At 39.0% G+C, this 19,854-nt stretch overlaps 1 protein-coding gene across 1 annotated transcript; it reads right to left on the bottom strand.

Moving 5' to 3' along the window:
• Window positions 1-254: 254 nt before the first annotated feature.
• LOC124163004 (uncharacterized protein DDB_G0286299-like) lies at window positions 255-1,934 on the bottom strand. The gene has a single exon (XM_046539786.1). The coding sequence runs from the start codon at window positions 1,932-1,934 to the stop codon at window positions 255-257; it is 1,680 nt and encodes a 559-aa protein (XP_046395742.1).
• Window positions 1,935-19,854: the final 17,920 nt, after the last annotated feature.

Genomic DNA, 19,854 nt, shown 5'->3' with positions numbered 1-19,854 from the left:
TATCATTAATACTGTGAGTAGCTCGATTCAACGACTTTTTCATGAAAACATTTCATGAAAGTAGGGGCTGTAATATGCCATTGTAACTTAAAACATGGTTGATAAAACTAAACATGCTAAAATATTTGACGCATTCTACCTCATGATTATTAGATAAATGATTCTAGCGTAGATTTACCGAAAATACTACGATGAGCTTCAGGCATAAGGGCGTGTAAACCAACAGCCCTGCCAACATCAGTCTGATTCCCTCCTTACAGTTCGTCTTCCCAATAGTCCCTAACCTTTTCAGTTCTTCTCTTTCTCCTGCTCCTCCTCTTCTCCCTTTTGTCTCCATCCTCGTCCTCTGCATCCTTATCGCTAGTGCGCCACGCCTTGTAGTACCTCTTGCGGAAAGAGCTACCCTCTGGAACGGAGTCCTCTTCCACGCCGTGCGAGCGGTGCCGCGAGGGTTGTCCGTGCAGACCGTGGTGGTTGTGATGACTGTGCTCGTCGTGAGGGTGAGTGATGCTGTACACGAAATCGAAGTAGTCCTGGTAGGGATCGTAGTGCTTCCGTCCCACCCCACGGCTCTCCGATCCATGACCGTAATGGGAGCCGTAGTGGTCCTCGTCATCGTCCCGGTGGTGGAAATACTTCTCGAGGTCGTAGTGGTCGTTCTTGTGGAAGTCATTCTTCCTCTTCTTACTTTGCCTGGACGACGGTGACAGCCTATACTCTTCCTCCTCTTCTCCGTCCTCGTCTTTTTCCCGCGAACTGGAGCTGATGCGGTGAGCGGGGTCGCTGGGTTGCTCTGCCGAGTCGTCGCCTTCCGGAGAGTTCGACGCCCGGGACGTGCCGTTATTACCTTCTTCCTCGTCGTCCAGAAGCTTTTGCACCCGCTTCTTCTTTACGACGGGCTTTCCATCCTCGAACAGCTCGCTCTCTTCGTACTCGACGTAGTGCCCCTTGGGTTTTTTCTCCTTCCCTCTCCTGGGCGGACTGGTGTACTTCTTCCCGGCTGATCCCCTGGATTCGACCTTCAACGACCCCTCGGTTGTTGTCGAGGTCGTAGCTGGCGTGGTGGTCGTCGATCGTATCCCTCTTCTCCTGTCGATTGCCCGGGCCCTCCAGTCCTTCGCTGTCGATGGTGCTGCCGTGGTTGTTGTGGTGGTCCTTCCTCTGGTACTCCCCCTCTGCCACCTCCCACGTGATGGAGCCTCCGTGGTACTCTCCGTCGTGTCTCGCCGCCTTGACATCCTCCCCCTTCTCCAGTCGTACTGCGGCTTCGTCGCCTCTGCAGAATCTGCGACCGTGTTGATGGCTGGGTTACACCCCTCGGCCGGCGTTTCCCTCACAGCATAACCTCTGGAAGGGGCAGCCGTGGAAACTCTAGCTGGGGAACTCCTGCTGGATTCTCTCCTGAGACTCCTCTCCGTAGTTGTGGAGTCTCTCAGGGATCCTCTGCCAATTCCGCGACTGAGGTACTTGGATTCTTCTTCGTCTTCCTCCTTCTCTTTCTTCAGCACTCTCTGGTCTCCCATGCCCTTTCGGACAAAGGAGTGATAAGTCAGTTTCTGTCTCTCGGATTGGTCCTCCGGTGGTTCGAATGTTGGGCTGGTTTGCGTTGTGGTCGGAGCGTCTGTCTCTGCTTTCTCCAGGATCCCCTCCTGATCTTCTTGCGGCGTGGACGTGGTGAAAGGGACTGGGGATGAAGTGGGAGGTAGGAGGGCGGAGACGTTTGCCCTCCTCACCTCTTCCCGTCTCTCCTCCTCCTCTTCATCGTCCTCCTCTGCTTCCGCGCTCTCCTCCTCGTCATCTTCCTCCGTCTCTTCTCGCTCTCGGCTGTCGTAGTCTTCATCTTGGTCGTCGACGTCGTACCTATGGCCGATGGGTCTCGCCAAGTCCGCGACGCTTAATATGAGGGCTATGGCTATGAAATATTTAGGCTGCATCTTGTGTAAAGTACTCCTTGGGCTTAATCGACGGTGGGTTTAGTCATTGTTCCTCCTAATCACAAGCACTGATCTCTGTTTCAGCCGAAGGTCTGATTGATGATGATGAAAAATAAGCGGAATGGTGCTTAACTCCTCAGGAACTCGTATATGCGTATTGAACCTTAATTTGGCTCTTGCAGAAGAATGATAATTAGATATGGAGCGTAGATGAAGAAAAACTGTTCTTAGCTAGTGAGAAATATTGCGAGAAACTTTTCGAATGACACGAATTTCTTAAACAACCGATCTTCCTTCCGAGACTTACGGCTTATCACTGTTCAATGGACGGGGAAGCTCCGAGGGTTATATATATCAAGCATGCTTCGGTGAATCTTCCCTTTCGTCCCTTCCAGAACTTTTTTCACCCCTCTTTCCGGTCATCCCCGTACAATATCCTCTCGTGTCAATCACGGAAGATGCTTCCACGGTAACATCTCCAAGGTCGGACGGGGATTATGGCGATGAAAGCGAAACGGATCATCTGGAGGCTGAGCGCTCGGGGGCAAGTGAGAGCGATGGCTTGGAGGGGAGGGCAAGTGGAGAAAGTGGAAGACTCACTTTGCAAACGGATCCGCATTGTTACGCGCGTTTCTTCTTCCTGGAGCGGAAGCAATGAGTGATGGATTGAGGAAAGAGTTCGGTTCAAAGATTTTTCTTTTGGAGGACTCATTGAGATGAATCTAGAGAAACACTCGTGGGAAACTGAGCGAAAAATCAAAGGGTTAATAATCAATGAAAGACGACCGATGGAATAGGAAATAAGTGGTTTGCGAAGTAACTTTGTGGAATCATGACATGATTGAGTAAAAATTAAACTTTGTTGTAGTGCACGAGCATTTATTAGAAGAGTATACCGGTTTCGACCTTTTCAGGTCATTATCAAGGGGTGGTTCATCCCTTGATTATGGCCTGAAAAGGTCGTATCTGGTCGAGTCTTTTAAAAACTACTGAGCCGATTGCAACACAATTTATTTTCTAATCCATCACGATGGAATAGTATGGTAATTTTTATAACGGAGCGGTTCCAGAAAAGTTTTGTGCATGAAAATGTACAGCACTCTATAATCTTCATCTCGATACATTTCACTAAGTGATAAGGTGAATTAAATTTATTTTCATAAGCAAGAGAGCATAAAATATAGCATGAAGTCAATTTTGGTTTTCCAATTTAACCACACGAGGGATTTATTTCTACGAATAATCTGCACTCTCTGAAAATATTGCCAGATTTGATTAGGAGGCCTTTCATTTACTTAAGAATCAGAGCTCAAAATCAAACTTTAGGTCATGTTTGGTAATATTTTTTCAAGGTTGGCAATATTTTTAGTTGAGGATGGCCACACGCAGGGTTCATTTCTCCGAATACTTTGAATAGACGGAAAAGTTGTCAGACTTGATTAGTCGAAGAGATTTAAACTGCAGGAACATTTATAACTATTCGTTATGTGAGCCTTTTGCACTATTTCGTCTTCCCGTTTCAATATTTATACACTAGTGCTCCCTCTTCCAGCAAAATATCAAACTTGAACTAAATTATTGTTTTCCTTCCCAATAATATCCTAATATCATTTTTCCAATCTCTTTTCCTTTTATAATTTTCACGTATGTATTGTTAACATTTTTGCCCTGTAAGTGGCATAGTGGTATTTAAAGCTTAAACCAAGAAAAATATATAATTCATATATAGTTTAGAGGTGTTAACTATGCTATTTCCAATGGAAATCAATATATAAATTTTGTTTCGCTTAAAAATTTCTATAAGTCAACGGAAATGATTTGATTCGCGCAACGAATGATACCGTGCTAGATTTTAGTCGAAATATCCAGGTTCCGGTAATTTACGCAATTTTCAGTCTTTCAGTATTTTGGCGAGACGGGTATAAGCCTATGCCATTAGTATTAACGAGAGAAGGAATGGCTTCATGACACCTGGCGTCGGAGTAAATTGAACGGAATAGTTGAAGTTCTCAACGGGATGTATTCCATTGGTTAGGGCCTTAACGTCCGACTCGAAGAGTGCATAATTGTATTTGAAGTGCTTACACATGGCAGTGCACTATTTCTCAGAAAAATAGGCGGCACAAAGGACTTGACCTGAAGCTCTCAGAATGGGTGGCTAACACTTCAGCCCTCTAACCAATCCCTTTCCATGGCTTTGGCGTGAAATATCTGAAATTTAGTTTGAAATCATACATTTTTTTTACAGTAAAGCATGTAGCGAGTAATTTAGTTCGTAAGATAACTGCGCAGTGTTGTAAAATTATTTTGCACTCTCGTAATAGTGTGTTCATTGTCAAATTAGCTGTTCTTTTTCGTGCAGAGAAATAAAAAATCACGGTTAAGTGAATCATTATCCTTTATCTAGTTGTTATTATAATGTCGTAATTTTCGGAAGTAGTATTTATTTACATGGGTTACACTTTTACGCAATAAAGTTTCATTATTACCCGAGAGAAATAGGACCAAGTCCATAGACCAAAAAATAAGTACCAAGGAAACGTACCAGGTAAGAACTGCTTTTCTAATCATGTTTTAGGCTTAATGGAGAGGGAATTACATCCCGAGCGAAAGAGAGTATAATGGCGAGAACAGATTGAAATACAGTGGTGTAGTCTTGGAGAACATTACAGGAGCCTTTTTTTTTTAAGAAAAAAACATGTTATTGAAAAATTCAAGTGTATCAATATCAGGTATACATAATCAATACCTGAGATTTCCTAATTGTTCGATTGGTTATCTCTTAGGCTTATAGTCTGCCTAGAGTTTACAACCTCCAAACTCATATTTTCAATGTATCGTGCTTATGAATAGAGTAAAATCTCGATAAGTAAAAAACCTAAGAAACGGCATAGTGTCGAAGAGTGGATTGAGTCGCAAACAATATTAATGACAAGAAAAATACTTTTCCATATGCATGTACTGTCTTTATTGCGGAAACATTCATTCGAAATATAACGCTATTTTCTGCAGTAGATGTCAGAGCTTTGTCATTAGTCTTGAAAGTGATTTATTTGTGTCTCACAAGTAAATAGCATGGCATCCGTATCCAACACTGCAGTGCGAATACCATTCAGCCAGCTGTAGAACAGCTCTAACACCATGCATTCGATAAAAAGATCTCGGTAGGTATTCAGAAGTTTCACGGTCGAGAGAGAAACTTTCGGTGTTTTAACGCACGAGGTATTTCGACGTAAAAGTGGAATGTAAAAAAACATCTGCGATGAATTAGAGACTGAGCAAAAAATGCTTTCGACGTTAAACTTTAAAAAGCTAAATTCTTTACTCGAAATCATTGAGGCATAAAATGATAATATGGAGGTAGTAATAAAAAAATTTGAATGCTTGTTCGGCATTGAGATTGTCAGAGATTCTTGGTCAAAAATTTAGGAGAAAAATAATTGCGTTTGATGTAGCAATTTTTATCGATGGAAATAAGTTGGTAAACGAGGCCATAAGGGGGCATCCGTTAACCCGATATAACCCAATGCTGCTCCTAAGTAACATCTAAAATGCATGCATTTTCATCTCTATTCAGGAAATATTTCGTGTTCTTTTGTGATGTAAAGTTTAAGGGTGAAAAATGCAGCTGCCACAATAATTATGATTGAATAGAAAATATTCACATTTTATAAATGATGAGACTTGAAATTTAAATGGTTAGTAGGGTATACTTAAATCAGTTAAGCGCAAACAACTCCTCGTGTTCAAAGTTCGGGCTTTGCTCTCCGGCTCTGGCGCCGTGCGCACGATTTGGACTGCTTGTCGCGTCATATGCTCAGCAGTCCGTACCATCTTGTCCGGTATAGTCCTCAAATTTTGACAGCTTAACTGGCTAAAGCATTCGCCCGGAAATTTAGGGATCCGGGTTCGAATCTCGGACAAGATGATTTTTTTCTCTGTGGATTTCTCGCACATTTTGTGCATTGCGGGTGACTACGTAAATTAATCACCTTGGCTAGTCGAAGTATACCTAAACTTGAAATTTAACTTCTCAAAGAAGCTGCTCTTGGGTAGAAAGGGATGATAACATGAGGCGTTAAGGGGGGGTTCATTCTCACCCAGTCTCACGTCACGTGGCGGAGAGGTCCTGACAAGTATCACGTAATTTTTTGTCCGCAATATAGTCTAAACTTGCGAGAAAACTAGGTTGAATTGAGCACGTGAATAGTAATACTAAATAAAATAAGAAATACTAGTCTTAGCTAATCTTAAATAAAAATAATCAAACAAATTGTTTTTTAAATAAATCCAACGGAAGGAATAATAGATTTGCGTATTTACACTGAAAAGACGCATTTTGAACAATCTCACGTGAGATTAAAGGGTCGAGCCAAATCTCACTACATCTCAATGAGGAGAAAAGGGGGGACTAACTTCTCTCTTGGTACCCTTAACCATTCACGGTCCTTCTCAACCTTCCTCTCTATTGGCCTACATCAAAACTTTCCTGCATTATTTCCACGTAATTTCAGTCTCTAATATTGTAACTAAGATTTAGCGTTACATGCCATCCAATATACTACTCTGGTGCTCTCTTGTATTCCTAGAACCTACGTAAATTTAATCTCCATATCCTTATCCAACATCATGTTTCGAAGGATTCAATTATTTCCCGAAAAGCTTTTCCTCTGATCCATTCTCCTGGTACTTTGAACCATCCCACAACCCTTCCGCCAATTTGAATTTTTTTCTTTATTAACTCCATGTAGTTTGAATGAGGGGACATAAAAGAAGATGGCTAGTGACTAAGATGCTCATGATAAAATTCAAGGAAGCTTTTCTTTGGCAACATCGTCTGAAATGGATGGACTAATTAAGGCGACGCACATAGCTTTCATATTTTTTTTTCGCGTATGCATCCAAAGGAAAGAAAAGCATCAATTTTTTTCGGAGAAATGGAGGGGATTAAATTTCCTGTAGGGGATTACTCTTTGATGAGTCGCCTCTTTGGTTGCTGGTCGCTGAAAGATGGACTCGCAAGCATAGGCCTTAAATGCGGTTTTCTTATACGACCTCCTTTCCAAAGACTAAGGGGACTGGTGGGTGGCCCGCCTCGTGACGTTAAAGGATGCGTGAGCCATCGTACCAAGAATATTACAGGAGAGGATCCTGCCTCTAAATGTATTGTCACCCACCATGCATTTAAATGGGTTTGCAAAAGTCGCCACTCGCGTCGCTGACAGACGAGGTGATTAAAATTTCACGGGGAAATAAGGTATAACTAAGGTTGCTAACTGAAACATATTTAAAAAAGTATACCGGGACTAGCCACGGTGATAACTTTTACGGGAGTCACCTGCAATGCAGAAATTGTGCGAAAAATCCACAGGGGGGAAAAATGACGCCTCGGTAGGTTAACTGGCTAAAGCACTCGACCGGAAATCAGGGGATCCGGGTTCGAATCCTGATCAAGGCGAATGATTTTTTCTCTGTAGATTTTGCGCAGTTTATTAACCAAAGTTTATGCACATGATGATGTGATCTATCAAATTCATAACTTTCCAATCCTATTCCTTGAAATGACAAGCGCTATACTGAAAATCTTTGGAAAAAAATTGATCCGCATTGCATTCATCACCTCGGCGCGGGAATTTCTGAAAGCCGATTAAAATACGACCGAAGAAGAAAACAGAAATCTACCTTCAATGGGATGAAATTGGGTCTCCTCTATGCAGTCTCTTGGTATCATCCAATCCGTGACGAGAACGAAAAGGCCGCGTTGGCCTCCAAGCGTAGGGCGACTGCGGGAGATTAGAGGAGGAATATGGCGTTCGCCGCACGCCGGCGAGGTTTAGACTTAGTCCAGATCCTATTTGGGGAATTCGATACGTTAATTGGCTTGAACTGCCTTTAGTGAATGCGCTCCCTCGGTGGAGTCCCTAAGAATGGCCTTTGGAGGTCACTCATTGACTGAACGCACCTTTTCATTGTGCCACGTTTCCCTGTATTCCAGGCCGACTCATGTTTCCCCTTTGTTCTTACATGCTTTAGAATCTCCCTCTTTATACCCCTGTCCGGAATCAATTTTGACCGAGTTCTTCTTCGTATGTCGGCATGATTCTTTTTCATTATTACTGCGGGTACTATGACTACTACAGCCAGTTATGTAACGACCTCCAGAGAATGTCCGCGTCCGAAGGTCTCCAAAATTAGTTATTAGATCTTCACTTGGCTGGAATCACACATATGAGCCTGAAAATAATTCACGAAGTCCAAAGTGTAATTCTTACCTTGTGAGTTAGAGCCTCTGACGCGCGTTCAAAAAATCGGCCTAATAGCCGTTGGAACCGGATTTTAATTTTTCGTCATAGATATCTCAGTGGCTCTTCATAAATTCTTTCAATAAATTCCCCAGGATAAATAGTTTTTGATTGTTAGTTTATCCCATTTTATGTGAAATATTTTAGAGAAATCAACTTTTCTAACAATTTTCTAACATAAGGGCACCTCAGTTTAAATGCTATAAACTTGGTTAAAACTAAGGCATCATATTAATTGATGATACAATTTTTATATCCCATAAAAATACACCTATAGTGCCAGCAGCTACAAAATCTGTAAGGCTTTCTGAGAAAACTGAAAACCTCCATCCCGTAGGAAGTTTTGTAAAAGTCCTAAAAATTTCGCGGAATTATTCTTTTACATGCATTGTGGAGTGGATGCCCATTTTCCGTATTGAAAATTCGAGGACGTTCCCTGAATGGTCGATGAAAATTCCTGGTTCTGGCGGTCAATGTCCCCTTCATAAAAGCGGACCATGATGGTTCTTACCATCCTTCACATGATCACGCCAGCTAAAAGCTGTTGCAATATGGTCGATAAAAACATATAAAACATTGCAATACTTAATATATCTTACTCAACATTGATAAAGGAATAGATTACATTGGGGAACAGCTTTTAACTTATTTAATGTTGACTTCAATTTTTGAGTTGGTTTAGGGTAAAATAGGCATGCTGATTCAAAACTGTAGTTAGTTTTCATCTACCACGACAAGTTTTTTCACTATTCCTGGTGTTGTTGTGGCCGCACTCTGCTATATAGAACGTCGATAACAGGAGGCATCATTGCTCTCAAATTGGCTGGCATTAACCTGGCCGGGTCATTGACGCCGTAAGCGACAAGCGATAGGTACATATCAGTCTAGTTATGCAGGAGACACTATAGTGATTCACAGGCACGGAGCCCGTTTGCTTCGAAAGGGAGCTTTGGTGTTACGCGATTTTCCTATATAGGAATATTTTTTGTCGATTCACGCGCATCTGTATATTTGCATAAATTAAATCATTCTCCACGGGCAGTATTTAAGGTACGATTTCCCTTTAAATTCCTTCATTTGCAAATTTTGTATGATGTGTAAGACCAAAAGAGGTTATCTTGCTGCTTAAAAAGTTGACGCCATTGGTAAAATCTGAGGTAATTTTCTTATCCAGAGGCCCAAAGCCAAAAACAAATCATAATGCTAGGACAAAAAATGGCTTTTTCCTCAGTGTAATTAATTGTAAGTTTCTACCTTTTCAATTGCATCGCAAATATTCTCTCGCAGTGCTACGGTGCACATTGGTCAGAATCTAACGTTGTGTAGGAGGAATGAAGTCAAAAAAACGACTTTGGAGCTGGGAAAACATTTATTTCAGTTTCAATCTTGGATAGTGGGGGGCATCATTTTTCGCTCATCTCAACGCTATCTTCGGAATGATGGCATAAACGGTGCCGTTCAAAAATACACTTTCCGGTGTGACTATTATTTGACCTGACAAAGTGGTATTGTGTATCGAGGTGTTTTGCGATAAGTTGACGGTGAAGAAAGACTCATTTTAATTACTTGGGTTGTGTATAAATCGAGTTAAATTTTATAATTAGACTAAAATATATTTACGACCCATTCTCGAACGTAAATTATCTTTTCAAATAAAATTTTAAATAATTGTATCTTTTAGATGTACAACGATTTGACATCTAAAAAATCCTCTCAAGAAGTATACATACATTTAAAAGAGTACATACTTACTTGCTCGATCAGTCTTCTTTCATGTAGTTACTGGATTTAAATTTATGCTATCATCTTCAATTTTTCAGAGAATTTATAATAGACCATTTTCAGCATTTGAATGTACCTCTAATATGATAATTTTACCTTTCAAATATTTTTCAGATGGAATTTAGTATTTGAGATCAAAATAAATGTTGGAGAGGGCCTTTTCTACTTAGCTTAAAAGTTTCAATATGATAGCATACATTTGACGCGATTCATCTGCCACCAAAAAAGACTGTTCGCGACGGAGTATTGAATTGAGTGAGATGTCTACATAGCGCGTCGTAAAAAAAATCATCTGCGGCGGCTGGGTTCGAATCAAATATGGCCATTTTAAAATTTTACTTTTACTCTAAAATAGCCGACGAAAAGGCGATAAACGCCAAAGGAGCTTGTGTATGCGGGGCCCTTGGGGGTCGACGCCCTTAGCGGTCTCGGGATAAACTCGTCACCCCATGCGTCACGCGCAGTCCATCTCATTATTCAGAGTCACCTTTACCAAATCTCCGCCGATGGCTGGAATTAAACGCGGTTTAATAGCGCTCGGGCACGTAAAAGGTTTCATAGACACTCCTCGATAAGAAAACGCACCCATTGTTTGCATTTACGTAATCATTATCACCAGGGCCGCCGCAGGTGTCAAAATGGCCGCTGTTAATTTTCACTTAATATTTTTCAATCCTAACTTAATCATAATAATAATTTTATTTTTCCATACATATGTTCATCCAGGTATTTATTTACATTCGGGGAAGTGAGGTAGCTTGTAAACCAATAAGCCCAATATACGGCTAAATTCACAATTGTTAAATGTGGAAATGAAAAATAAAAACATGGAACCGAAAAAGCTCAGTGCACCTAAAGAAAAAAATTGAAAAGAATTTTATGCGTAACAATAAAATTCAAAACTGCAGTGACTGTAAAAGCAATCATAACATACAATATGCAATAAATATGAAGCTAAGCATAAAATACACAATATAGATGATATACTTACAAGATTAAAAATTTTTTTTTTTTTAAATTGAGTCTTCATGAAGAGTTAATTTCAGTATATTTTATCCCCATTAGCCTACTGTATAACTCTGTATATATTACTCTAAAATTTGATTTATTATTAGCATGTGTTTTCTTCTCGGAGTCGTTAAATTCGTTTCTCAGGTCGAGCTCTTGTTTTTACCATGCCTCTTAACATAATGGGTAAAACATCTATCTACTTTTTTATATGTACGGTATTTTTATGTGAGTCTGTGCAGCCAGTTAAGGTCATTGGAAGTTATTCCTCTAAATGAAACCCAATAGAAGAGGTTAATAAATTGCAAACATAAGCGGCTAAAATGATTGAAATCCTAAAATGATTAAATGGTCAACAAAATAGCTCTGGGTCTTTAGTGCTAAGTGTTGGCCGTTGACGTAAACTATTGCGAATTTATCCCGAAAAGGTTCAATGTTTATTTTATCAGTCCGTCCACCTGGACATTATGTTTGCCTATAGTACCATTATAAACCAGTTCTGCGATTTTACGAGGAATTCTCATTAAGTTGATTCCTTTGGGCGCCGTTTGTTTTTTAACGCCATTCATTATGTCACAGAAAGGTGTGGACACGGTGGAAAGGGTAAAATGAAATGGAATGATGGCTATCAGAGTGTTACACTCCACTGCGTGAGTTTATAATGTATATCGTGAATATAAGTAATATTTAATTTTAGCATTGCGAGAATAAGTCTAAAATTATATGTCGACCTTAAAAATGAGAAAAAAGTATGAAACTGCAGATAAGATTTTACACGCTTTTTCTTACTTGCTTCGTCTGATTCTGTTTCATTGATGGAATCATGTAAATGATTTTTAACACACTTTTAGCACACTTTCAGCACGCTTGCCATGACAATGCAATATCAGTAACCAAGCATTTGAATTTTTTTTTCCATTTTGAAATATATTTATTAGCCTAATTTCCACGTGGAAAAATAGTTTTAAAATTTCTCAATAATTGGCGTAGTTATAATTGGTTTGCCAGATATTTATTCATTTCTGGTTTATTTGATTGCATGATTCACCACTAAAAGTAGAAAACGAAAATACAATGAAAATTTGTTTGAAAAACAAGAACAGTACGAAACGCATTAAAGAGTAAAAAAATAAGCTTTACATCACTCGAAAATTTAAGGGTGGTTGCTTTTTAGCAACCACCCCATTATTTATATATTGCGTAAAATTGCGTGCCTATCCTTACGCGCTTAATAGGCTCTTCTACATTCATTTATAAAATACTTAAATAATACCCACGTTTAATTCTTTGTGTGATGCAAATCTTATTTTTTAATGATTTTGCTAAAAGCATATTTTTTTAAATTTAGATGAGGAATATATAGAATTTGAGCTTTTTTCTAGGAAACAGTTCAGGAGAAGTGATATTAATGAAGTTGCTTCTTCGAAAAATGCCGACTTAAAGTGTTACTGGCGTTCAAAGCACAAAAAAACTTTTTATCGGTAGATTTTTTTTGAACTCATTACAAGAACTCCTGTTGCTGCTGAAAGTTGTTTAATCCTGGTTTGTTCAACAATTCCTAGTTGAAGTTTTAATTGAGGTAAAAAATTAATTATAAAGTTTCCGCTGCGATCAAAATGTCTTTAATTGAGTGGGAATGAAAAGTATAAGGTCAAAGAAAACAGACAAAACAGTGTATAAACTTTGGTCTCTTGTATTAGCTTCCAAAGAAGTTCATGAAATAACATGGGCCGTAATCAGTTTCTCAATTTCTCTTCCTAGAGGTGCAAAAGTTTCCATAATCTCGTCTTCGTATGAATCCATCTCTTTTTCCCAGAGCAATACACTAATGAGGAATTATTCTCATTTTCCCTGGAACAATACAGCCATTCACCATGCCTACATTCTTTGTAAACAGCCAAAATTTCCTCTTTGTGAACGGTGTTGACCCAAAAGTGGGTTAAATTGACCTGAGTCTATTTAGTGAGTTGAAAAATTTACAGACGCTTGACATAATTCCTATCATACATTTGATGTTCATTATATTCGTTTTTAAATTTGCGCCAGGGATCCAAAAGGAAGTGAGAAATGCAGAGTAGCCTTCGAAATACTAGTGAAAGATGTTTTCGTTTGGTAGTACGGTTTCATAACCTAGGTTTTAATTAATATAATATGTAAGACATATTATACTACCATTAGCTTTTATTGAAAACTAATAGTAAGATTGCTTCAACTCTAAGGGTTGTCTTATAAACTTTTGCCATTCAATTATACGATAATAGTGATTAATGGTTTTAATGATTTTGCCGGCCTCGGTGGCGTAGGGGTAACGTTCTCGCATGCCAAACAAGAGGTCGCGGGTTCGAGCCCCGCCTGGGTAGGTTTCACCGGTCCAGGGCATGGTCGTTTGTGTACGTTTTCTTGTTACATTTGTTGAACACCCCGGTGTAAAATGGCCAATAAGAGCTGTATCCGGTGGTTTGGGCATTAAATAAAAATAATTTTAGTTATTTATCTTGCCTGTTATAAATTGTGTTTTATTTACAAAAATTCCGGAGAAGCTGTACAAAGTAATCTCTTGCGGAAGGTAATCTTGCACATAAGGAAAACAAAATTTTTGGAATTCTCGTTCTTTAGTTTGCAATTGAATTTTATGCTGACTTGGAAATCATATTTTCTAAGCTTAGGAAGAAGAGTCTAGTTCCTTTAAAAAATAAACGAGTAGAAAAACAGTTGTTATACTACAGTAGTGAAATTTTATGAGCTAATACAATAGACATTCAGCAACTAGGAGGAGAGAATGTGCTTTGACCTTCACAAGGTGGCCTGACTTCTGAAAGGTAATCACACATCCTCTCCCCTGTTGATGATGGATAAAGTCAACCGAAATTTAATTTCAAAAAAATAATTCTCTATTCCAATTGCATACTAATTTTTAATCTGCTATGCGAGGATAATACTTGAAGTCGACCTTTTTTTTTGTTCTCATTTGAACTTTGAAAAATTCACAAATAAGGCGGGAAAAACAGTCTCATTGGCGGGAACATCAATCGCAATTATTTCGTTTCACATCCCGTCGTTCCTTGCCGCATGTTCATGAAATAACTGCCTGAGGGCGAAGAAGACAGTGTGATGATTTTTCTTACACCTGCTTCATTCCTTCCCGGTCGCAGTGGTGCGGGCTACTTCAGTTTGAACTTAGCAGACTCAGCCAACCTAGTTCTAGTGCACACACACCTTTCGCTTGCGTTTTGATCGTACAACGTAGGAAAAAATTAGGCCTTGTAAAGAAAAAATCGTATCAAACCTGAGGTACAATTCAACCCTTTTACTGCCAGCCCATTTCAGAATGGATGTATAAAGACTGCCAAGACTATTGTCCGGAATTAGCAACATTTCAGATTTAAACATTTTTCAGCGACTTAATTTTATTTAATACGTCTAGATTTTTTCCCCCAATTTTTAAGATACATTTATATCATATAACCATAGATAGATTATGGGGGTTTACATACATAATAGCCGTTGAAAAGACCACAATAACGAAAAAAAGTGAAACAATTTGGGCCGATAAATAGGCCCCTAGCAGTCTTCGCTCAACCAGCGAGGGCCAATAATTCGGCCCCGAAGCAGTAAAAGAGTTAAAATAGGTGTTTTTTCGGTTTAATGATAGTAAAACTCAATGGCGCAGCGAGGGGGGGGTTTGGGGGATAAAACCCCCCCAGAGCTCAGAGAAATTTTATTAGTTTAATCCATTTTACATAATTGGTTTATATAACTAATGGAATAGTGTAAGCCGTAAAACTCACCATCTTGAACAATTTATCTTAAAATTCCGCAATTTATTAATTTCGCACCTAGACTTCGTTATAGCGAGCTAAACACTAGGGAAGAAAAATTAATCCCTAATATAGCGTGAATACCTCTTGGGATTACCACTATCCTGGTAGGCATTCGATACCCCCACACACCCTGGTATTAGTTGCACCTAAAACCCCCGCCCCCCAGCTTTAATTCCTAGCTGCGCCCGTGGACTAAAACTTTATGATAAGTATTTATCATCATATAGGTTCCCACATCTCTTTTTTATAAAATTTGCATCTGTAGTTGAACAATCATTTAAAAAAGGCCTAGAACAAGTTAAATAATTTAGTGTTACTAGCAGATAGCTCGCCGACGTTGACCTAATACCTGGCATATGCACACAGCCTTAGAGCAGTTAAATCCTTTTATGCCTTTTGTGTATCAAAATTATGTTCTCATAATTATTCGTAACCAAGATTAAGATATACTGAAACGTTGGAAAAAATTTGCATTAAAATTCTTCAAAACCTATACTCCAAGACACTGAGTCAACATTAAAAAAAAACTTATTCATTCACCCTAATGACGAGTCGTCCGATGAAATATCGGTGATACACACGAAGTAGGCCGGTGGTAATCCCAAGAGGTATTCACGCTAAATTTGGGATTAATTTTTCTTCCCTAGTGTTTAGCTCGGTATAACGAAGTCTGTAACGTGAAAAATTTCATGGTTTAAGTAATATATCAATTTAATATTAGTATTCCCATGCTTTATTAAAAATTACAAGCTATATACCTGAAAACAGCAGAATATTGAATCTAAATTTCCAGCTAGTATGCAAACACAGTGGTGAAAAGAGACCTTCACGGCATGTGATAATGGCTAAATCGTTTTAGCTCAATATTTTCGATCCAAAGATGTGCCAACCATTTGTATATGCGATTGTTATTTGAGGCATAATATCGGCAAATACCTGAATATATGTTTAACTAACAAGTATCAAACACTTATGCAGTAAGATGTGGATAGGTCATTATAAAATGACATCGATAATTTTATTTTTATCAGTTTTGGGAAAAGGCTAAAAATGTTTGGTAATTAAAAGTTACGAATTGTAATTTTGCCTCTTCGACGCCCTTAATATTTTCGTCGATCCGCCATAACTGCATTAAGAGTGTAAAAAATAACGATGGCAGAATAACGATGCCGGCAGGAAGGCGCAGGAGGGCAATTCCGTGAGCCAGCAGCGGAAACAATAGGAGAAAACGCATCGATAACTGCGTACCAGCATACGGCGAGGAAAGCAAATTGCCTCCGAGGGAGAGATCATTAACTTCTACTTGAAGAGCTGAAAAATAAAACAACCTGTGAGGGAGTTAAGTTAAGAGCGGAAGGGGGAACTAGAGAAGGGGAAGAACTCTCAAAAAAATAATAAAAAAATAACACGAGGGAAAGGAAAGAAAAACCCCAAAGATCCTCCTTGGTGAATTTTTCACGTCAATTCGTCTGGAAGTAAACGGGGACGTAAGTTTTTTTTGCCTCTGGAATGACTCGAGTAGAGAGAGAATAACGAAGGGGGAGTTCATCTTCAATGTCTTGATCGTCGCTTCGCGGGAAGAGAGCCTTAGAGAGAGAGAGAGACCTGCGGGAACATTTTCTCGGCCGTTTTAATCGCATTAAAATCTTCGCTCGGTGAGACGATTGAGGAGCTTGAAGACCCGCATCACGTACGCGGCGAGGGCAGAGGAATATATATACTGGTAGAGTGGGAGAGAGAGGGTGGCAAGGACTTTGAGAGTGGAAAAAAGAGCTTTTTGGCGCCTTCGGGGAGGAAGTAATTGACGTCCTCCGTCTGCACGTACTTCCAAATGGTTGGGTCGGCGGAAAAGCACGTGTGCAAGTAGAAGAAATGAAACGCACGCACGTTTTTTGGGGGGGATGAAAAGGCGACGATCACAGTGACTAGACTCCGACGGCAAGAATTTGATATTTCTATATTAAATGCATTCTGTTCTTTACGGGAGTGAGTGTAACCAGGAATGGAAATGCAAGAGAGGAGTTTGCACGAGTATATAAAGAGCGCATTCTATCAAAAGGAGGAGATCTAATTACTGGTGGGAATTCGAGCGAAGAAGTAGGGTTACAATTTATCTAAACTTAGATTTCTTACATTCGGATGATGCCTCTTCTCTATGCTGCTGAGGCATGGATGGTGACGACAACGGGAGGGTGAAGGTGGAAGCATTCGAAATGTGAAGCTACAAAAGAATGATGAAAATCAAATAGATCGAGCAAGTGAGCAATAAAGAAGTCTTAAAAGAGCATGGGAGACGAGAATTTTCTTTTTATATATTAAATGCATTCTGTTCTTTTGGAATGGAGTATATGATTTGGGATGTAAAATACACGAGAGGAGTTTAAACCAGTATATAAAGAGAGGAGTCCACCGAAGGAGGATCTAATTACTGCAGGATATTCAAGCGAGGAAGCAACATAACAATTTATCTGAACTTCCATCTGGAGAATGCCTCTTCTCTGTGGCAGTTAGGCATGACAACAGCTGGGAAGTTAAGGGTGGAGGCAATCCAAATATTGTGCTACGTAAGAATGATGGAAATGAAATGCAAGTTTGCCATTAGGAACTCTTAAAAGGAGTATTAGAGACTAAGGGACATATCTTGAGGTATGATGGCCTGATAGATACAATTTTTGAGGAAGTAAAGGATGGCAAGAATACCACGGAAAAATAAAGAGAACATATATTTTAAGGATGTGAAAGAATTAATACTTCAGTGTCAAAAGATAACGTGATAGCTAAACAGAGCATAGTGTCATACCCATCTTTGAATTGCTGTGACGATTGCAAGGAAAAAGATACAGCGCACAATATTCCTTTTAAGGTTACTGAAGCGCATCTGCCTTTAAACTATGCTAGAAGTTTCGAATGCGATTGCTATGTCCCATTGCTATATATATGTGCCTTTTGCAATTCATTGAATTTCAGGCCTATATAACTATTATTAAGGTGTATAATAAATAAATGAATAAATGACTGGTACCGACAAAGCAACAGCACTTACTCGGCTTCAAGAATAAATGGTCTTTTAAAATCTAAGATTTTCTACCAGGAAAGATAATAACGCACGGTGAAATAAATTTATGCCAATTGAAACATGAGATGAATTTCAGTTCCATAATGAACTTAAAACCCAGTATAAAATTTGTTTTCAGGTATTCCTGTAAAATATAGATACCAAAGAATGGAAAAAAAACTATGGTGAGCGCACATCGGCATGAATCAAAGCATAAGTTTGAAGAGATATTCAATTTTTAAGTGAAAAGATCGTGACTATTAATTAGAATGATAAAATTATCAGCGTTGACAATTTGACGCATTAATCAAAACCTTGAATACCTAAGAACCGATGCTGAAGTTACTCGCAAAATTATCGCTAAAAATCCGACGGTAATCTTTGAATTGTCAACAGGTATTCTGGAGGACCAAAGAATAACAAAGAAAAGTACTGCGTCTTTCAAATGGCAGCTGTAGACATTGCACTGGCCCCATTAATGCACATGCCATTTTTGCAGCTACTTGGAAATTATTGTAAAATCCTAGTTGGAGATTAAATAGATTGAAGGGAACACAAAAATACGAAATATCCTGCCTGGCTCTGAGGCCTGACGAATGTATTCTAAAGTGCATAATATACGAGCAGAAATATCTTTTTATTTGTTGAATGATTTGGACCAACCCTAGACAAGGAATTAACACCGTATTTACACAATTTGAAAAGTCATCAATTGAAATTAAAAATCATTAGTTCTTGAATGATTGATTTAGGGAATCTGTTATGATAAAATCATTTTTAGGTTGATGATTTTTTACCTATTCCGGAAATCCTTACCTTTTGTGCCTATGTGTACAATTTTTTGCCTAGTGCATTATATAAGTATATAATTAATGCGAAAAATGAATATAATTATCGTAAAAGTGTAAGAAATTGGTTATTGCTATTAATGATGCATTTAATTTGATTAAATAGTGTATGGAAGGAGGTGGATTAGTGGAATGTTAGTGTCTTAGTTCTGTGTTTTCATGCATTAACCCATTAAAACCAAATTTGGCTTCTAAGCAAGTATAAAAACCTCAAAAAGTATGAATTTTCTGCTCTATTTAGGGAATATCTTAACTTCGTATTATTTTCTGAGGTAAATTTTAATGACAAAATATTTTTACTGCCACGATAATTTTGATTGATTGCAAAATTTTCAAGTTTTCAAAATGAGAAATCTTGAAATTTGAATTCTCCGAGAAGCAGCTCTGGCTTAGGAAGGGTAAATTTGAAGGAAAATACAAACAAAATTACAATTCTTGGATTTATTTAGTAACTGCCAGCATGGAGATTATTTCGTTCAAATATGTTGCACCCATCACATTCCAAACATCCAAACGTAAAACGAGTCGGTAACCGCAAAGCGGAATAGATTCCAATGAGGTACCTATGTTCACAAATTATACATGTACTATTAAACATATCACATATGAGTGGAATATTATTTTTCTTTTGGAGTAATGAGAAAAAGGGGTGCAAATTAATGCAATTTCTACTGCACGTGGGCCATGATAAACTGCATCAGGGGAGCCTGGTGGCCCAGTAGGCAGAGCGTTGGACTGCTGATCGAGGGGTGACCGGTTCAAATCCTGGGTGAAGTCTTCGGACACTCCTAACAATAGTCGTCTAGGGAAAGCCGTCGGTGGCCTAGCGAAACGAACTGGCCCCTCTTCCCTGAATGTGTGATATATATACGCCAATGGCTTAATCTTAGGTGAGCTCTACCTTAACATAACCATACCAACCTCCGGCTTGAATCACTTCGTATTAGAGTGAAGCGTTAATGAATTCATAGACTATTTACTATACCACAATCTTTTCGGTGGACGAGATGATTTACAGATCACGTTTGGGAGTTTTGCGTCGAATATAAAAGTAATACGGCAGCTTCCGTGTGAACGTGTGATTACGAGTAGGTGAAGTCCTTT

The sequence above is a fragment of the Ischnura elegans genome, chromosome 7 (assembly GCF_921293095.1).
Source record: "Ischnura elegans chromosome 7, ioIscEleg1.1, whole genome shotgun sequence".
NCBI lineage: Eukaryota > Metazoa > Arthropoda > Insecta > Odonata > Coenagrionidae > Ischnura > Ischnura elegans.
Note: the sequence above shows the minus strand (reverse complement) of the source record. Positions and strands in the feature narration are given on the sequence as shown.